General features: G+C 36.3%; 1 protein-coding gene across 1 annotated transcript in view; it reads left to right on the top strand.

Annotated features, from left to right (window-relative positions):
* Positions 1-22,660, top strand: part of LOC149547815 (large ribosomal subunit protein uL30y-like) — a 34,162-nt gene that overhangs the window by 9,938 nt on the left and 1,564 nt on the right. Inside the window, exon 2 of the mRNA XM_089791854.1 lies at positions 22,307-22,485. Coding sequence (XP_089647980.1) covers positions 22,309-22,485 — 177 coding nt within the window. The 5' untranslated portion in view covers positions 22,307-22,308. The remainder of the gene's footprint in view (positions 1-22,306; positions 22,486-22,660) is intronic.

Genomic DNA, 22,660 nt, shown 5'->3' with positions numbered 1-22,660 from the left:
TGAACATATACATGACGATAATTCTAGAGAATTCTTTTAAGACCTCACATATGCTTGTATCATGCAAGGTTGCTTTGTCCCTTGCTTGATTGTTTGAAGAATACTCCATGTGTCACTATCTTGCTTGGAAAGAAATTGCTTTTGAACATCAAACTTGCTATGCTATTAACTATTGTCAAACTTTGTCAACCAAGTCAAAGCATCAAGTCTTAACATTTTTTCTTGTGTTGCTTGCTAAGGGGAGTCTCATCATTTGACTTTGATTTGCTATGTCTCTAGTTTTTGAACATGCTTAAAGTGGTTCCTTGGTCTTAGTGCTCTTGGTCTTTTTTTGTCTTCATGGTCTATGCATGCTTGCTAGTTATCCTTTTGCTAAAATGGTTACCTTGATTTCTTGACTACACTCTTGGGTTGGAGAGTTGTTCACTTGTCACCCTGCTTGCTCTATCTATTTGGCTATTTGGGCATCTTGCCTAGCTATTGACTTGAGTCATTCATGTCGTAAGTTTCTTGGACATATTGTTTGACAAGTCACTTTAATCTCTCTATACTATCTTGGCAAGTAAACACTCTACCTCCTATAGTTTCAACATCAAGTTATCTTCTAGGTTCTTTTATGCTTGGCTTTGCATCTACCACTATGGAATTCAAATCTTGTGCTACCAAACTTCAACTGAATCTAGATTATCATGATATCCTCCATGTTACTAAAGAGTTTCAAGATCTATATGCACAATACAAAGGACTAGAAGAGACAAATGATCTTTCTTACCTTCATCTCTCTAAGCGCATGATAGAAATGAAGTCTAAACTTGAGAAAAGGTTAGAGGAGAAGATTGCATCATTACATGAATCTTCCTTAAGGCCTTTACATGCATGTAAGACACCTTCTTTGAGGTCATCCTCTTCTTCTAGGTCTACATGCTCTACTTCAAGACATCAAATGTCTTCATCTTCTAGATCTAAAGACCTTTGTAGAGAACAAGCACTTGAGCCTATGCCAAAATTTCATGATGGAGGACCTATCTTTGACCAAGATAATGATGAAGACATGGATGCATACCATTCACTTGAGAAACAACAAGAGGACTCTAGACATACTTCTAATAGAACTTTTTCTCCCTTGGAAGATTCTTATGATGACACTTTGCAAAAACTTCTTAGCAATAAGATCATCATGTTACCTAATTCTAGCTCATATGGAAACCCATTCTTGGATATCTATTGTGCTTATCATCAACATAATGAGCATAGTACTTCAGATTGCATTGAGCTAAAACATAAAATCCAAGATCTTATTGATAATGGAATTATTGGAACCTCTAGTGACTCATGTGTTGAAGATACTTCTCTTGAGCAAGATTACATTAATGAACCTATGTCTAGTAGCAGCTCTATTACATCTTCCACTTCTTCCAACACTCATGCATCTCTCAACACTTCAAAGCTTTCCAACATGCCTCCATCAAATAAAGAACCTAATGCTTTCCACATTGACTACGTGTATCCTCAAGGCCTACCTCTAAAAGAAACTCAAGCTAACCTTCACTTGGCTGCAAACCTTTTCCATGCTACTAATCCTAAACATCCTCAACCTTCATGCACTACTATGCCTAATCCAAGCACTACTCCATTCACTCTTCATTTTCCCTTGTCCTTAGAAGTGGCTCCATGTCAAGAGGATTCTCAAAAAGAAAAAGCTATAAATGTCAAGAAAGATCAAGATCAAGCACCCTTTCATCTCTTTCAAAATTTCACTCCTCCATATCCTATGTCTTTTTCATCCCCCAAGTATGATGAAGATACCACTTCCATTTCCCTTGAGCTTAGTGAAAATTATGAGAAAAGTTCTCTTCATATGCTATCCAAGGTTACTTGTCAAGATCAAAGCATCCCCTCATGTTCTACTTCTCCACATCCACTTCAAAATTGTGCTCAAGCTTCAAGTGCTTCTATTAAAAATGTTGTTCCTATCAAAGGTACTTATGAGTCTATTGATGGCTTTGACCATGTTGCTCATTCGAAAGATCTTGATATCCCTTCCCACTATCCTTTTGCATCTTCTAAATCTATCCTTGGTCCTTATCCATCTAAGCTACAGCATTCAAACCTTCCATCCATTTTGGGGCCTTATGTTCCTCCATCTCCTACATTCACTCCTACCTCATTCCCTAGCTCTCCCATCATACCTAAAGATCAACAAAGACACTCATCCTTGATGACTTTTCACCCATCTATACATCTAAACCAGTCATATCATCCTTATTCATCCACAAATCCCAATTCCTTTGGAAGTGAGAATAAACATAAGAATCCATTGAAAAAGAAAGATCACTATGTCCCATCTAATCGACATATGAATGCTAAGAAGGAAAATGCACAAAAGAGACTACAAAGGTCCATTGTTAAGAGAGCTAAATCAAAGCAAATGTGGGTTCCTAAATCCATCATTGAAGAAATGCAATCTCAAGCACCCAAAGAACAAGGAAAATCTAAAGCTATATGGATTCCCAAGTCTCTTTTAAAAGACTTGAAGATTGAAAATACTTCAAAGTTGACATTCAAACTTTCAAAGGCTTCCATTCCATCTTCTTCCAAAAATCTTCCTAAAAATATTCCAAAGCCTTCCACTCCACTTTTTTCCAAATCTCTTCTACCACCTCATACATCTAAATCTCAAGCTATTTCATCTGTGATTCCTCCATTGTTCCAATACCCTTCAAGGTGTGTGTCAATGTTGATATTGTCCAATATTTTAGCTACCCACATGAAATCCTCGAAAGCTTACACCTCCTTTCTATACATGAACTCTTATCCTCCATATATTCTTCCTACTACCATTTCTCTTTCATCACCCTATCAACATCTTTGAGCATACCTTTCTATGGTCTTGGCTTATCATGGCTTATCTTTCCTATAGGAGCATTATCTAAATTCAAAAAGCTTGAGCACTTTCTAAAAATTCAAAAAAAAAAAAAAAGGAAAAAAAAGAAAATGTGCCTTGGTGAAAACCACTTCTTGTGGCACCTTGGTAGCAAAATTAAAGAGAAATAAATGCATCCTATGGTGAAACCTACATCTTGTGGTACCTTGGATAAGTACCATGATGAAAACCTGGCAAACAGGCATCATGCGTAATTCTTCCATCATCCATCTATCCCCTCTTCTCTCTTTGATCTTGACAATGTTGAGCTATCTTTGCATATTGGCTATCTTATCCACCAGATTTTCTATTGTGCTCTCCCATTCACTCATAGCCTCTATCTTGAGCTTTATTCTTATTGCTCTATCCCATTGCTATACTATCTAGTTGACCCCTTGACCCTGATCATAATAAATGAAACATGGTTCTCATAGGTCTCTTGACATGTCTACTCTTTTGGACTACATGCTTCATGCTATCTCACTTGTTGGCTTCACTGCTTATCCTACATGCTATCTTGCTCATTTCTTCATTGCTTATCCAAAACATGCTTCATATGACTATTTCACCTCTTTCCCTAGCTTGGGTACTCTTGAGGAGTCAGTTCTTGAGGATCACTTTCACTTGCTTCACATTCCTTTCTTATGCATTATTGCTTATCCACTGGCTTGTTTCTCCATCATGTCCTATACCTTGCTAGACATTGGGAGAAAATGATGCGATCTTGCTTGAGAACTAGTGATCTCTAAACCTTCTAAAAAATTCCAAAAAAAATCATATATGATGCTGAAAAAATTCTAAAAATCAGAAAATGTCCTGAAAAAATGATCATCTTAGTGAAAACCTAGCAATAGACACTTTGATGTATCACCAAAAAAAATTTAAAAATTCAAAAAAACACAAAAATTGAAAAAAGTCCTGAAAAAATCTGTCAAGTGGTGAAAACCTGGAAACGGGCACTACTTGAAACCCTCGCACCTATGTCTATCAGTCTCAATCATCCACTTTGCTACACATTTCCTAGCTTGGAATTGTTTCTTGTCCTCATCTTGGGGGCATAACTGCTTAGCCTATTGAGATATTCTTGTGCATTAGGGTTTCTTGGACAACTCACAAAATAGTGTTTCTCAACACTTCCCCCACTTTGACATCAAGTGTTTTTTAACACTTTACAGATAGTTTACCTACGGTCTCCAATGTTGCGATATCTCACTATCAGAATCAAGTCTGGAAGAAATGGCCAAGTGACTTACACACACGCACTTTAACACTTAAACGACTGAGCTATGCTGACATTTATCTACTTTGTGTGCTGTCTATGATGATTTCTTCGCCATGTATTCCCTCCCTAATAGTCTTTCAAGGATGTCATTGACTAGAAGACTGGGGGCATGGGACATATTTTCTTGATTTCTGCTTGTGGGTATACTTTTGTTTGTCTATAGTGTTGTAAGCATTCATGCTTGTCCTATTCAACACATTGACTTACAAATGTATCATCCTTGACTGTTTTGCAAGACCGCACTCAGGGTTTATCCTGGCGCTTATGCCTTGATACAGGTGTAATCTTGCTAAATTAAACGTAGGGAATCTAATCGTGTAGTTATCTTGACTTACATGTCTCTGATGCTTAGATTGGATTTCCACATACCTATCTAATATCGATCATATTCATATCCTCATAGTTATACTAGTGATGGTTGTATGATCTCATGATGTCCCTAATAAATGCTCAATGATGAAATTAAGAGTCTAAATGTTATGCACTTCTTGCTGGTAAACCACTTTGCATATTAGCTTGCATTTTAGGTTCATTTTCTAGCTTAGTCTTGCATTCTTGCATATGGGGAGAGCTCTCTCTTCATCTTTTTGTGGACATATCAGCTAACTCCTTTCATATATTTCTTTACTTTCTTCTTGTTCATGTCTTTTCACCTTCTTAATCTTTCGCTTCATCTCTTTTCTATCTTGTCATCACATTATCTAAAGTTTTGACCTCTTAAATAATTTCAACATCCTAGATTCATTTTCGGGATCGAAATCCAAATTCGAGTTCACCTTGATGGTCAAAATTGTCTTTTGAAATTCTACTTTCTTCTGAGCAGTTAGCTGACCTTTTGAGGTCTAATCTCTAAATCATCACTGGGGCATCTTCATTTCTTCATGTCTTCATCATTTCCATACTTCATATCTACTTAAATTCACTATTTCATGTCTAAAATCACCTTTCTACTCATTTCGACCTTATTTTTATGCTATATCCTTCAAGGTCAACTCTAGTCAAACTGGGGCATTTTATCAATTTTTTTATATAGTCATTCTTGGGTTCTAATCATCTATCTGTCATCTTGGACATTGCTATATTCTAATTTTCTCATTTCTAGCCAGTTTTTGCATCCCCTTACCTCATTTCAATTTCGATCCCGAGGGGGCATAAATACTCTATCACTACTTAGGAGCATTTTTTTGATCTTCTCACTTGCTCTTACTCTATCTGCTTTTCTAAGTGTTAGTATTCTTCTTGAATTCTAACATCATCTCTTCCTAGTGTTCAGTACTACTGCTATCAGGCTGTGCATTCAGGACTTGCTATCTATTTCTACATTTCACTCTTCGGAATTAGACATCTATATCTATCATCGCCTACTTGGCTTCGATTTTCTTTGACATAATGTGTTCCCAGATCGATCACGCATTAGTCAAAGAGGGGCAAATGTAATCACCTAAAAATGGTCATCTAGACTATTAGCCCCCTTCTCAGCATTTTGGCTAAATTAATTTAATCATTTACCTAGACCAAATTGCTAATAATCAATTTATTTGATTATAACCTATAGTTTGACTATGCTATCCTAAGTTCATTATTTGATTAAAAGAACATGTCCCCTTTTAATTAAATAAAAGACCCCATTCTTCTAACCCACTTAAAGTGCACACATAAAGTCCTTTTTCTATTTTGCAATTAAAAGAAAAGGCTTTGTGACTTTTGTCTTATATGACAAGTCAACTTATATTCTATTGGTTGATTTGTGTGTGCACATGGATCACTCCTATTTTCGAATTCCACCGTTGATCATCCACCATCTTCATCTTGATCTCTACCATCCATACATCTTTAAAAGGGAGAGAGCTTTCCCCCTCAATGAATCCATCTTTTGAATATTGTTATGCTGCAGGTTTTCTAACAGGTTTCTTTGGAGCTTTGTGGAGAACTTCTATTTCTTGTCTACATTCTCTCATACCATAGCATTTTAGCTTAGATTCATGTTGCATGTTAGTTTAGCTTCTATTTTGCAATAATCTATCTCACATAGCTTAATATTTGGATTGTAACACTCTCATCCATGCTTAGAATAGCTGCACTTTTCATATTCATTCTAGTTTAATCTTTAGTTGCATTGCATTCTTGAGGAACTCCTTGAGACATTTGCATTCTTGCATCTTGTCTTTGGAACCTCCCATTGCATGGTTTACTAGCAAGAAGAGTATCTCTAAGGCTCATCTGAGAGCTTTCTTATTCTTGAAATATACTCTCTTGCACTCCATGGATAGGGAGCTCTAAGCCGGCATCCAAGCATTCCAACTCATGGAATCGTTTGGATAGAAGGGTTTAGAGTGGGACACTTTTAGTTTTGAGGGGTTGAATTGAACAAATTTGAACTGGGCCAATTAGTTTTAAAGTATAATGGGCATAATGAGATCAGACCAGGAAAGTTCACAGTGAAGTGGGTAGGACCATATAAGATACGCAGAGTCAGCGATAATAGAGCAATCAAATTATGGACGTTGGATGGGAAGGAAGTGCTTGATGTAGTGAATGGGTCAAAGTTGAAAATCTATCATGGAAGATATAATGTGCCTATGCGGACGAACAACTAGAGATAGAATAAAAAATAGTAATTAGTAATGTATATATATAAGATAAGTAAATATAAGTATAAAAGGAGAATTATAATAGAGCAATGACAAAATTATAGTGACATAGCATTGTACAACTGTAAATAAAAGGACTAAAGCACAATTCAAGAGTACGCCATCCAGAAGACAAAAGAAGGATTCTGTACGGTAGTCAATGAATCATGGAAGACTGTACGAATGATATATGCAATTTGGAAGATCGTACAACATAAAGTAGGGTGGAAGACAGTAGAGGAAGCAACCCAGTACGGTTAGAGAGAAAGCAACCACAAGTACCATAGTGAGAAGGCGAGTGTCGTATGACTATGAATGCGTATGGGCATTTAGTACGAACATAAGGGAACACCATACGACGTACGACTGAGAACACAATAGGCGATACGGTACAACCTTCTATAACAAGGAAACTTACATTGCGAAAGGACACCATATGGTAGTATCTGAAGGACAAAGCTGTACGGACTGAAGGAAGAAGAGACCCTACAGACACCATCGTATGGCCGTATGGACAACACTAAGAATGTCACAAAGAAAAGCACTGTACGATAACACAAAAGCATAAAAGAGGAGAGATCACCGTACAACCTGGGAGTACGGATCAAGCATTACAGACAGAGAATAGAGAGCACTGTATGGTAAGAAAGGCAAGGGTGGGAAAGCTATAAAACACCATTATACAGTCTGGGAGAAATCGAATGCAAGCAGGGAAAGTAGATCGAATAGACCACCGTAAGAACATAGAAGAAGGGTGATAGGAGGTTTTAAAAAAAAAACGACAAATCAAAACATTCAGGACCTTGCAGGGGTGCTGCCCCTCGACCTCGCTGGGGGCATTGTCTCCTAGACCCCCGGTCAGTTTAGTTATCAGTCGCGGGAAGTGTGACCAGTTGATGAGACCTAGAGCTGCTGCAGGCATATAGTGTTTGTGTGCTAGAGGTGGAGAGAGCACTAGACCAAGCCTTTCGAGAGGGATGCTAAGCTTTGAGGCACTCGGAGTAGGTGTTGGTTGGACTTGAGACTGTCTTGATGGATGCATAGAGAGCTCGGGAGGAGCTGACCATCCAGTTGAAAGCAATAGAGCGATACTTGGCTCAGTGTACCCAGGAGTTGGAAGTAGAGAAGGTAGCACGGGTGGCTATCAAGGTTCACTTGGCTAGGGAGACAGTATTGTGTTAGCAGAGGCTATAGATGCAATGTGTTTTAGAGACCAGTTGGTGCAGGCGTGAGCGGAATGTGAATGTGATGTGACAGAAAAAGATCTGTTTTGTTTTGTTACTCTGTCTCGGATATTTTGCAATTGTCGTTCAGATACGACTTTACTTTTTGGGGGGGATGATGTAGTCAGTAAATTCTATATTATAGTCGATAGGTAGAATTATATCTGAAAGGATGCGCGAGTTACCCCTTTAGGAAAGTATATGTACACCGTCCGGAAGGGACTTTGGGACATCATGAGAATCATCATAAGCATATTGTAAGCATTGGAGTGCATATTGCGTATATGAATAAAGTATTTGTTCTGTGTTATATCTTACTGTACTACATGCGATAAGTATCCACTTACCCTATATAGTAAATAGTGTAGACATATCTTGCTACCTCTGTAACAGTTGTATATTCTGTACCTGTTGCTTAATAGCCAAGGATTTAGACACTGGGACATTAGGAATGCCTCATAGTTTGATCACTTCAATTCTGTATTTCACAATCTTAGAATCTGTGATGAATAGGCATGAGCTCACACCATACCTAGTCCTAAAAAGAAGGCATACATTAACTCTTGAAATGCTCCCATGCCATTCTGCACCACACATTACACTTTCATTTATATGTGCCACCACTTGCAGGTATACGGAGTGTAATTCTGATAGCAAATTGTTTTAGAGGGGACTTTGGATGAAAATGACCCCTAGCAAACTTTGCCAAAATCTCTTAAGGGCAATCAATAAAAGGCACCCCTGGTGCAACACAAGGAGGCTTTGAATCAAATGGGGCATTTACATCAGCCTCACGATCACTTACCTTGGGCTCATATTCAAATGCACTCCCCTCATTGATTTCCATGTCTTTTACACTTGCCTTTGAGAAAGTAAAAATTGCATTTCACAAAATTAAAACAATTATGAATCATGATACATTTCAGCTTATTTAATTATTTTAAAAACATTAAAATACACTAGTTTCAGCGTACTTAAAACTTTAGAAATTTGAAAAATAGTAAATTAAATATGTTTCAGCTTTTTTTAATAACAAAAATAAAAATCATAGAACAATATTAATAGTAAAATTAAAAAACAATAACATAGAACTATCTAGTATCAACAAGAATCAAGAATGAAACATTGAAAAATTAAATGCATAGCTGAAAGTAAAAATAAATTCTACAATCTAAATTTCTAAAACAAAAGAAAAGTATAATAAAAAACCTACCTTGTGCTTAATGAACCACTTGCAAAATCAAATCTTATTGCTCTCCTTGCTCCTCTTGATATTGTGATCCCTTGCAAAATCACTCACTAAGCTCTTCCAAACTCCTCCAAGCTCTTTTTCTCACTTAACTGCTTGCTGCTCTAAAACAATGAAATGCAAATGTGAAATGAAAATGAGGTGTATTGGCCTTATTAAACTTTGAAAGAGACCTCATGGGACCCACACCCAATTAGGGTTTCTATGTTAAAAAATAACAATAAAAATAAATATAAATTTTTTTTTTTTTTTCGACTTTTTAATGTGGCCGCTGAACACACCTTGTGTGCAACATGGGCTCACCCGTGAAGCACCCACATCTTGTCTAGGTGTGTTCAATAGTGCGGCTGCGGTGCAGCATTGCTTGGGTGGTGGTGGCGGAGCGCAGGTGCGTGATGTCCCTGCACTCGAGATGTGAATGAACCCGGTGCACGCACCTGTGTAACATTGGTTTTGTCAGTATGTTGGTATTTAGGATATGATACCATATGGATATATTTATGGAAATAGTATGTTTAAAAGAAAGATTGGATTGCACTTTTTTTGTACAGCTTCATATGCTGTACTATAGCCAGTTAAAGCATATGAAACAATCAATAGCCTAAAATTTTCTATGGCATGTCCATATTTAATGGGCGGTATATTGTTATAGACATATACCCTAGTATTTGGTGACTTAACATCAAATTGTTATTGGGTTTTTAGTGTCTTTTGATAAAGTAAGGGTTAAAAAATGTTGTTCTAATCCTAATGTTATTGTTTTACTTTGAGTTTATTTGGAACACACTACATAGTGCTGGCCCAGTGACAATAAGTTGGGCGAAAATCATCTAATACTTGATAGATGTAAGTTTAGTGATTGAAAGGAATGAGAAAGGCAATTGTCTTGAAGTGAGTATGTGTAGGAGTTATCTGATGACTCTCCATAGTTTCTAATATTAAAAATGCAAAAGCTGACAAATCATTCTTCTTCTTAATGTTGCTCTTAAGTTTCAGAAATTTGATTTTTTTTCACTTGCTGTTTGGAGGATTATTTACCCAGATATAGACAAGACTGATGGTTTGGTGCAATGTTTATAAACTATTGTTATTAAAAAAATGAAGCATTCAAAATTGAAAAACATTCTGGATTTGGCCTAGTATTTTGAATAATTCTTGTCCATTATTTGCTTTAACCTAATGTTGCTGATTTAGGTTTGGTTGTAATGGCCCTTTTCGGGATGTACCTGAATTTAGTCCAGAAAAAGGAATCCCAACTTAATATAAGACTATTATTATCTTTACCAACATAACTGAATAATATAATTACCATATGTAATGCCCTTTATGGGATATTCGTGGTTCAGGGCCTGCAAAATATTGACATTAAAAATATTAGTATCAAGAATCCATGATAGCTTCAAAATGCATATAAGCATCATTCATATCTACATCAATACACACTAGTATCATATCGATACACACTATCATATATTTGTTCTGAGGCACTATTTTTGGTGCAAGACAATTAATGACTTGTTTTCTTTCTTCCTTTCTCATCCTTTCTTTCAAGTTGCCATGTGGGCCCTGGCTGGCCTGTAACTTTGACATACATATCGGTATTGTTGGTTCCCAAAACCACAGATTGGAATCTTAAGAGTTTTGCCAACTCAATGCTGGGATATCGAACCGATTATGGCCAACTTAACGGAATTGAACTATTTAGTTTGAGATCCTTGCACTTCTCGCTCTGCAGAACCAAGGCGGGTGTACCTAATCTTGAACAAAACATTGGAGTCCAAGACACTTATAGCAGATCGATTAGAATGTGAATGAAAGTTTTCTAAATGGCAAGAATTGTAGAAAACTTTAAATTCGCAAATTATGAATTGAGAATAATAAATGAATATATGTATGTTTTTAAAATAAGAATATGTATAGATTAATGTAACAAATGAATATATTAATTCTTCAAAGGAAATATATGAAACGATTGCCAGCATATGGATTATGAATTATTAAAAAATATAAAGACCAGTGCCATAGGGTGATAGAGTCAATATTATAAGTTTAAAACATACAACTTTATAAAATTCTACGCACATCAATTATAAACAATTTAATAATCAAGATGTGACAGATCAAATATATGAAAGCAATTTTAAAATAGTCTACAATGTTATTTCAACTCATGTGGTTAGGAGACAAACCAGATAGATTTAGAAACAATTAAATATTTCTCAATATCTATGATGTTTGATTTTAAAATGCTATAAATGATCCTGTCCACTTATCTATCATATAAATTGATAATAATTATAAAGGATGAAACTATATAATATTCATGTAAATAAAATAAAATAAATATTTCTTATTGATCATGCCTGAAATAAAATTACACTAGAGACACTCCTTACGGATGATCCCTCCAATGCAATTTGACTTTCGAATCGCATAAGAATTTATTCAATAGTCCACAATCCTCGGGCTTAGTTCAAACATTCATTCATTTGCCAATCAAAGAATATAAATACATCAAATGCACATGTATAGTATGATTTTTTTTGGAAAGTATAGATGAATATGAATAATATCTCTTCATTTGCTTTCAATCTCCTATTTATAGAGAACGATGGGTCATATGGTTATTTCCAAAATGACACATCGCTTCAAAATAAATAACTAAATACTTGTTTACATAGCGTGAGCTTTTAATTTATAATTTGGTATTATTCTAAAGGATTAAAGCCAACACTACATGACCATTCTGATATATTCTGAACGACACTAAATCACGAGCAATGATACAGGTGGCCTTCAAATCTCTCCAGTTTTTCCAAGGAACAATTATAACATGCTCGCAATATTCCAGACTCTAGGTCCGTAAGGAATCCCTCAACCTGTTTAGTATATTTGGGCTTCCATTTCTAACAACTCCTAGTAATAAAGATGGCTTCCAAGCAAACCTGTATATGTCTCCAAATCCTTCATCTTGCAGATTAAATAGGCAATCACATATTGCAGAATAGCCAACAAAGTCTCATGATATATTTTACATGCTCTAGACATTTCGTGACCATTCTCATATATTTGCAACACCGGTATAAAAATGGCACGCCATTTCATGGTGCAAGTAGTGTTAGGTATATATTGCTTTCAAATTTCCTCCTCTACTACAAGGATGCATAGAACGCTGATTCAATCATTCTGCCTTGAAAAAAGTGATCATCACGTGCTAGCAGTATTCATACTCTATCTGAATGGGGCTCTTCCAACTTGCAACAAATATGCAATAACATTAGATACTAATAGTACGATATTGTTGGGGAAAGAAAACCCACAAAGCCCTGTAGTTTCTTCTAGAACATATCCACGCTTTTCCAATGCTTCTGAAGCTCTCAACGTTTCATCTCTATGCATTTCTTACTACCATTTCAATGTGATTTTGACTTGTGGATTTGCCACAATTTGTATCAACAACATACAGGTATCATCGATAATGTTACCATGGAGTCCTCTTATATGAACCCGAACATTCAACTTCCAGTGATTGAACCTCATCATTAGGTACCATGCCATTTGCAAAAGAAAATCTTTAATCTACCAAACTCCTCCATCTGGGTTTTGACGCATAGTTCTGAAAAACATTTAATTGATCATTATAGAAAGGTTCCAAAATAACATCTCTTTTTTATTTCAGTCTAAACATGATACGTCTGAAACAAACATGAAGGCAAGAGAATACATATTTTCCAGGCCTCAACACAATATACTTTTGCTCAGATAATAGGCAATTGGTGGTGTGTAGTCTTTAACGTCATCATCAAATAATTAAAACATTTATCAACCTTAAACAATCTTATCCATTCAACCAAAGTAAACAATTACCATAACAAGATGCACATAGACAATTTCACCAGATATGTTAATTAGGGAAACTCTTGATCAGAGGGAAAACTCCGGTGGGAATGATGACCACAAGATGATGTACTAATATAAATATTCCTTGTTAGAGGATGGACCTTGTTAGGAGTCTATTACAACATTTCGTATATATGAGTCCTTGTTAGGAGACTATGAATCTTTGTTAGAAGATTCCAACCCTGTTAGGAGTTGTGCCAACCTTGTTAGGAGTTGTAGAAGACAAAAGGGCTCACTATCCAAACAACTTCGAGAGCAAGACCACTGAACTCATTGTCCAACTGATCTCAACTATTCCTTGCAGAATAATTGTGTGTACTGTACTTTAAACTTCTTTCCTCTGTCCTGTAAATTGAACGAATCACTGTCAGACCTTGTAGACCAGGTCATGAACCTCGGATCCAAGTATCAAACTTCGGATCACACAATAAAACCTCGGCAATGAAGTTTCCTTCACTTCAGCTCAGCTCTGCTTAACTTCGCATTTCGCTCTTAATCATTCACATTCCACCATACATCCTTCATTCATATTGATTACATGATAAAGGAAAATGTCCTTTCTTTATACTAAATCCATAAACAATTCTCTGAGTCGGTTGTTACACCACCTCAATTAATTATTATAGTACCACTTTAAGAACACGTTACACTTAGCGATAACATTAATCTTTCGCCTTGCAACTTGAATAACTTTCCATACACGTAACATTATGACAAGCGAGCTTGTCCACGTCATCACCAACATGTCTTCTTCACACCTTTAACTTCGGCTTACCAGAATAATAACTCCACTAAGAGATATAACAAGTTTACCAAAACATGCCTTTGTAAACTCTTCTCAGAACAGTCTTCACCGAAACTTGCATAACTTCTTCCAGACTTAATATCTTATGCTTCTGAGGTTACCTTCGTATACTAGACACATAGTATAATCTCCCTTTAACCTCGCTATTGAAAGTACTCAATGGTCTGTCCGTACCAACTTGATCTTTCCGTTGTTCTTCTGTCAAATACCACAGAAAATTGCTATGTTGACATCAATGACAAACACAGTCATGAATGTAACATATCATCATGATAATGCTTTAATCATGTTTCTACAATACTTCCTCATAGGAATATCATCAACATTCATGCTTCCAACAATCCCCCTTTGACATTGATGACAATATAGATGAAAAACATCTAGTGCCAAGAATACCAACTGCAACGACTGTTAACCTTTCTTTTCAAATCCTCTTCATCAATCATTCTTCCAAACTGTACTTCTCCCAAACTGTTTTCCATGCTAAACTTCTCCCTTCAATGTACTCAAACTGTTTTTCATGCAGTACTTCTCCCCTATTGACAGCAATGTCAAAGGTTTCAGCAACCATCAAGCTCTACAACAACTGATTCTTTCTTAGCTAAAGTGTCCAAAGACATTGTTCAAAAACAACATCCAACAAGAGTCCTAGATGAATTTGTCCATCACAGATACTCCCCCATATAGGAAGCATCAGCAGTCAATCTAGACAAACAATAGTGCTCTGCTACACTAGATTGATGCATCCTTGCATCTTTCACTTTGATGTAGGAAGGGGCATAACCCCTAGCATACCTCACAAATACTCAAAAGTCTCTGTTAGGAGTTGTAGAAGACAGAAGGACCCACTGTCTAAATAGCTTCTGGAGCAAGACCACTGAACTCATTGTTCAACTGATCTCTCAACTATTCCTTGCAGAATAATTGTGTGTATTGTACTTCAAACTTCTTTCCTCTATCCTGTCAACTAGAGCAATCACTGTCAGACCTTGTAGACCAGGCCATGAACCTCGGATCCAAATATCAAACTTCGGATCACACAATAAAACCTCGACAATGAAGTTTCCTTCACTTCCGCTCAGCTCTGCTTAACTTTGCATTCCACTCTTCAATCATTCGCTTTCCACTCTTCAATCATTCACATTCCACCATACATCCTTCATTCATACTGATTACATGATAAAGGAAAATGTCCTTCCTTTATACCAAATCCATAAACAATTCCTTGAGTTGGCTGTTACACCTTCTTTAAGAACACGTTACACTTAGCAATAACATTAATCTTTCGCCTTGCAACTTGAATAACTTTCCGTACACGTAACATTATGACGAGCGAGCTTGTCCACGTCATCACCAACATGTTTTCGTCACACCTTTAACTTCGGCTTACCAAAATAACAATTGTGCTAAGAGATATAACGAGTTTACTAGAACATGCCTTTGTAAACTCTATCTCAGAACAGTTTTCACCGAAACTTGCATAACTTCTTCTAGACTTAATCGTATACTAGATACATAGTATAATCTGCCTTTAACCTCACTATTGAAAGTACTCAACGATCTGTCCGTACTAGCTTGAGCTTTCCGTTGTTTTTCTATTAGATACCACAAAAAACTGCTATGTTGACATCAATGACAAACACAGTTATGAATGTAACATATCATCATGATAATGATCTAATCATGTTTCTACAATACTCTCCCATAAGAATATCATCAGCATTCATGCTTCCAACAGTTTCTAGGTTCAACAAATTTCTTGAACAATAGTTCCAATATGCACAATACAACTGAAACTGAATAATTGTATGGCATACTTGAAGACGAGGATTACACTTAGTGAATATGAAGATTCTCCCCTTGGCATGGCATTTGGGACTCTAAATTTGCAAAATTTAGAGTTCCATCAGGTTTGACCAGGAATAAACCTTGGTTTAGGAAGTCTACCCCTTAGCCACATAATGTCATAATTGTGTAATAGAGATCACAACGGCAAGATGAAGGGGTACCAATCTACTATATCCCCTCTGGTAAGAAGCAAGAAAAGTCTGAGAGAGAGCATGGAAGAATTTCTAGTCCATTCCATCGCTCAGTCCACCTTGGGTGCTTGCTGTCTGTTGATGCGAGTTTTTGTACCACTACATAATATATTAGTAATTGAATATCTGATACAGAGTATCAAACACACAATTCCTCTCTTGAAAAGTTAATGCTAATGGGATATGAGAATAACTCTAATGTTCCTTACACTTGTGGATATTCGCTTAGTTTTATCGATGTGATTTGCTGGTATTCACGTAGGCGGCCTTACGCTATTCATTTGAGGATGACTTGGGTTTTGGTGGGATGATGGAGATGGTGGTTCGGTGTGAATGCTAGATGATGTTGATCGGAAAGTGATGGTGGTGGAGGGTGAATGGTTCTTACGATTGGTGTTTTTCTAACTCTCTTCTCCTAAATTCTAAGTCCTAAATTACTTGCTATCCTACTCCTACTCCTATGGATGGAAGACTAGCAAATGGACTGGGATCGAACCTAATGAAAGTTAACCAGCGGCCTCACTTCCACAGGTGCAATCATTCAAAGGAAAATTAAACTAGTTTGCCACACAAGGCTTCCCAACAAGCCGCTAGGATGCTAGTGGTCTAGTATTGATCCCTATCAAACATCTACTGTTGCTACCATACAACTATCCATCTACTTTACTTTTACTTAGCAACTTGAAATGAAATTTGCTTCAACAACTTGAAAAGAAATCTACTCTAACTTTTTGGAAGTAGAAACCATGCAATAATACCAAAGGCCCTTAATCACCATGCAAGTCACAACAATGAGAAAGAAATAGCGAATTTTGGTATTATCTTATGCAACAATTTTCTTCGACCCTTACAAATGAGAGCAAATGGCCTTTTATAGATGCCAAAATTACAACTGACGATAAATATTAAAGGCAAAACCGATGATCCAGATTGGATCCTAGAAATCCTAATTAGGGTTGCCACGCGATCGACCAATGAGAAGACGCCACCTCGTCAATGGACCAATGAGAAGGCACCAAAATGGCGGCTAACCAAAAATAGACACTTGTCCTATTCTAGAAGAAAGAGAAATTGCCACTTGGGCTTACATTAAATGATCTTCTAATATAACCCTCCCTTTTTCTTTCATTCTTTTAGCTAAGGTAATGAACTTAGCTAGCCTTTCGTTGACTTCCTCCATGGGAGGACAAGGTGTGTATACTTCATCTTGAGTTTAGCTGATTTCACCATGCTGTTTGCTGCTTGTAGTATCTTCCCGTGATCCTTCTCATTCTCTTTTTGCAAATCCGATAAAGGCATTGAGGGAGGAAAGGGTGTTCAAATGTTTCTTCTTGATAGCAACCTTTCCCAACTCATCCAATCTTGATCCAAGCTTTGTCTCATCAATGTCTCCTTCTTTGCTGTCTTCAAAATCAAGTGCTGCTTTGTTGTCGCTCATTCTGGTTGTAATGGAAGTGTCGATGCCTGGGCTGTGATGTTCAACCACCTTCTGTATATCTTCTTTGCCAAGGGGGATTGTCCTTCCTTTAGTCTGTCCTTTACCTGTATCATGTCTATTATACCGATATTGGTGTCAGTTATTTGCTTCATTTTCGAGAGGAAAGGTGTTTTGGGCATCATATCCTCTGTCTTTCTTAGTGTTTGTCCCCTTAGGATTCTTGCTTGTACTAACATCCTCCATCTCGTCGCCCTATTACGGGATGGTAAAGTGGTGGACAATTAGACAAGCAGAACCAAGTGAGGCAATCCTTAGACTAGAATGAAAGAAGGAAGTCAGATTAAGGACCCTTTTCAACTCTAAATGATTAAAAGTCACCTCTACCAATAGCCGGATCTTGACTCTTTTAGAATTTAGGATCAGACTTTGAGAATTTCAAATCCTCTTGCAAATTAGAAATTTAAACACTTGAAACTGTCCACCATTTGTCCACAAAAATCAGACTTTCCTCATGTATGTCCTCCCAAATAAAGTCGCGTAAGTCTGATGTGAAAAATACAGTCCCCAAATGGAGAAAATCAGACCTCCATCATAGATCGCCTATGGCACAAAAATCAGGTCTGCCTTGAAAAAATGCTAAGAGTGGAAAGTTCTGCCTTCGAATCAGTTCGCCTAAGCATGGGAAGTCTCCAATTTGCCCTCCAAAGTCACTTGGGGCATAAACTGCAGCCCTAATAGAAGGAGAAAAATCACCAAATAATGCAAAAATCTGCCTCCAAGAGAAATCACCAAGGTCTGAAAATGCTTGATTGCAAGCAAAATTGCCCAAAAATGCAAAAAAATCTGCCTCCCAAAAAAAAATCGCCTAGGAAGAGAAGAGCTGCTCCAAGTCTAAATTCGCCCAAAATGGAGAGGACTGCTCTTGCCAAAATCGCCAACACCTTGAGGAGGAAGAGTGAGAAGTAGGAGGAAAGGGGAGAGAGGCCTCCGCTTATACCCAACTTTCCTATTTTCCATAGCCGGCCGACTAGGAGCTTGGGAGTAAGAAAAGCAATAATTAATGCACAATTATGGCCCATAATTAAATACTTTGCTAAATAAATTGTTTTTTTAAATTGCCAATTAGTTCCAAATTGCAAAAAAGAAATTAAATAATGCCTTGGGGATGTTAAATATTTTCATTTAATGAGGATTTAGTAATTAATACGTCATTAAAATTGGATTTTGGCTAACCAAAAGCCATTTTTCAATATTAAATTACCAATTTCATTAAAGGCTTAAAATTTTTCAAGGCAATTTTAATCTATTAAAGCCAATTTTTTGCAATTCCATTCAAATCGATTTTGCTAAGCAATTTTAGTTTTTTGACACAAATAAAATTATTTCTCTAAAGTCTAAAATTGGTTTTGCAGTTTGGTTTCATCCATAGTTACACCACCCTGGGGGACGGGGGGACGGCGAAACGAGGGGACAAGTTTCCGGGACGGGGGGACAAAGGGGCCTTAATTTGGGGACGGCGGGGGGACGGTGGGGGGACGGCGGCAGGGGACAAGAGCAGTGTATATATCTATGCATATGGTATTTAAAAATGTTAATTATGAAAATATGTATTGCAATATAGGATGTAAAGATGTAAAACAGTGAATACTTGAAACATTGCATTGAATTGGAACATCGAACATTAAACATAAATAGTCGAATTTGCAAATAGTGAATAGCAGGATGTCCCCCATCCTCGGTGGAGGTGGTGGAATCTAGTGGCACCGCTGGGGACGGGGAGACGGAGTCCCCAAGTCTCCGGTGCGTTGAAGTCTCCGAGACGTCGGGCAAAAAGGGGGGGGACGCGTCCCCGTGTTACTATGGTTTCATCATAACAAAAATTAATTTTTTCACCAAAGAAAAATTTAAGATTTTCCAAAACTCAAGTCTAACAGAATTTCCCTTTTGAAAATTATTCAAATTTACACAATTATATCCAAATTTTCAAAAGAAAACATCTAAGTACAAATTTACAATTTTATCATACCAAGTGTTGCTTTTGAAAATTGTTCGGCCTAAGGATGAAATTGGTTGTTTTGGAAAATCAAGTTGAAAGTGGGTGAGAATAAGGCTAAACCTCTCTCCATTGGCCTGAAGGTGTCCAAGGCGATTAAAAAAAAGGGGGTCCCCAAAGTTTTGGGGTGATGGTGTGAGAACCTCACAACATTGTCCTCCTCAACTAAGCCCAGGAGCACTGAAAGGAGTTTTGACACATTTCACTTGCTGGCCAACAAGCATAGCAGGATTTCTGGTCCATCTTGTGAGGTGGTGTACTTGATAAAATACATGAAGGATTTCTTGTCCTAACTCTCGCGAATTCAAAAAGCTGGTTATCTTTCCTATTTGCAAGACATTTTGATAAATTCAAAACAGATTGCTAAAGGAATTTGATAATTAAATCCTGATATATGCCTCTTAACGAAGATGCATTAGGTCATTAAATAATTTTATTACTTGCTAGAATTATATATATAAATATGGCCGATAATAATATAGGCCTCCTAATTCAAATAGTAGTTTACTTATTCTTATAAATAACCTAATAACTCAATTGCAGATTAGTTCTTGTCAATATGATCCTCTCTCAAATAAAGCATCCTTGTTTTATATCTTTCATTGTGGGGGTCATAATCCTTAAAGTTTAAGGGATGTCCTTCCAATGCATTGCTACTTTAAATCTTTACTTGTCATCAAATCATTGCCCGTTTGTAATTAAATGAGTGCTAATCATTTGTTTTCTTTATGGTTACGGGGAGACCTGTCTCCCCCCTAAAAGTCGCATCTCAGAGACTTTTCGCGTCTTTGGAGACCTCAAAAAAGGTTGGAGACTTCATGACAAAGTCTCCTGAAGTCTCCTCGTCTCCTAATCCAAAAAGTGAAGTCTCCTCGAAGTCTCCTAATAAAATATAATATTAAATAATTTTATATATTTTAGCCCTCATTTTAATGTTTTTAATGCAAAAATTAAGACCACCGACAATTTAAATGATTAAATCATTTAAAATATTTTATTTAATATATTAATAACTTTAAATGGTCTTAATGATTTGCCCCCGGTTGTACTACCATCAGAGGAACCTGAGTTGGAGAGATGATTTTTTGGAGAGCATGATAGCTGAAGATCTTGAGATGGATGATCACAACCTTGTGGAGTAGATGATAGTACCATCGACATACTAATACTAGAGATATTTCTGTTTTTTGTTAATTGTACAATGTGTTCATTTTTGTTTGCATATCGGCAATTCAGCATCAAACTATACTTTTTTGAATTCAAAATTTGAATTTGTAATGATAATCTCAGTGATTATCAATCTGATATGATGGTGATCATATGCAATATTTGAAAAACAAATATGTCTATGAGATACAATATTGTGATCATGTGAGTTTTGAAATCTCTGACTCTATGAGTCTATTATTAATTTATAATGTGACATTACTATTATTATTTACTTTAGTCTTTTAGTCTTACTGTATTACTATTTTCAAATTTTGTATTTGCTTTTAGTATTAGACTCTTTAAACTGTTAAAAAAATAAAAATAAAAAATTTGCCGTTTCCAAGTACCCTTGTCTACTATTTGAAAAATTGCCGTACCAGTACCAGTACCAGTATCAGAGACCTTGAAGTCTCCCCGACTCCTGGTGACCTTGTTTTTCTTTGTTATACTGTGACCTTTCAATAAATTGGTGTTGAAGGCTGCAATTTGGATATTTTTACTCCTGTTCATGGCTGGGGCATGACATTTGGGGTTTGGATTAACATTTCCTTGTTGGCATTGCTCAGTTCAGGTGTACTATATATATATTTATTAGTAACATCAAATTGCACAGAATGTACAAAATTAGTAGAGTTGAGAACAGTGCTGGTAATTAACATTATAATGTCTATTGTCTAATCAAATCCTTGACGGCATTACTCAGTTCAGGTGTACTATATATATTAGTATATCTTTATTAGTTTATTTTAAGTTCAAACTACACAAAATGTACAAAATTAATGGAGTTGAGAACCCAGCTGGTAATTAATATTACAATGTTAACTGTCTTATCATAAATATTAACCTTTTAAAGTAAATCAAAATGGTCTTATCATGACAGTGTTTTTCAAATTTGGGATTGATTTGGCAAACCAAATGTATAAATGATATACAACTTCATGGGATTAAGTGTACAAGCTTTGAAAAAAACCTGCCTTTTCATCAAGTGCAATAAAAAACAATTAATATCTTTAGCCGTTTAAAGTCAGATTGAAGTTTTGGGGCAGCAGGAACTTTCTTTACGTGGCCAATTTTTTGTATTTTTTGACTGATGGGTCTGGCCTTGTCTAGGCTTCCTGGCAAATTTGAGTGTAAACTTTTGGTAAATCTTCAAAACATACATCTGGAAACAGCTGTGGCAATACGTTCATAAACATTGTATTAGAAGCTGGCTCCATATAGTTTAAATACTAATAATCATATTGAGTGTTCTTGGTTAAACCATTTAGTTAAACCCTTTGTAATTTTCAATATATATATCTGGATCCAGCTGTCTGAAGTAATTTTATAAAATTTTGTATCATTTCAAAAGTTTAACAATGTTTCTATTTCCGTTTTAAATTTTTAAATTAGCTTGTCTAAGCATTGTAAAAGCTTATCAGAATTTTTGTAACTTGTATTTGGAAAAACTGTGTTTAAGTTTAGAATGTCTCAAGATGTAATTTACTTAGTTCTATGGAAACATTGACTTAAAGGTGTTCCAAATTGGCTGAGTGAAATCAATTTGTTGTTTCAGAAATGGCTGAAGTAGAAATAAAGACCGTGCCAGAATCTGTGCTTAAGAAGAGGAAAAGAAGTGATGAATGGGCAAAGAACAAGAAACAACAATTAGAAGTTGCTAAAGCTCGAAATGCCCAAAATCGCAAGCTTATTTTCAAGAGGGCTGAACACTACATTAAGGACTACAGGGATCAGGTGATTGTTTTGTTAAACCTGTCATTGGATGGTTTTCTTGCTAGCTTGTTTAGAGGAATGTACACTGCATATGATAGGCAGGCTATACAATGTTTTTGGACTTGAATGCCTATGATAGGCTATCCACTGCATACGATAGCCACATGTGACTTATGAATAAGAGTTAGTGAGATGC

The sequence above is a fragment of the Cupressus sempervirens genome, chromosome 7 (genome assembly GCF_028749045.1).
Source record: "Cupressus sempervirens isolate cs-2001-9-10 chromosome 7, ASM2874904v1, whole genome shotgun sequence".
NCBI lineage: Eukaryota > Viridiplantae > Streptophyta > Pinopsida > Cupressales > Cupressaceae > Cupressus > Cupressus sempervirens.
Note: the sequence above shows the minus strand (reverse complement) of the source record. Positions and strands in the feature narration are given on the sequence as shown.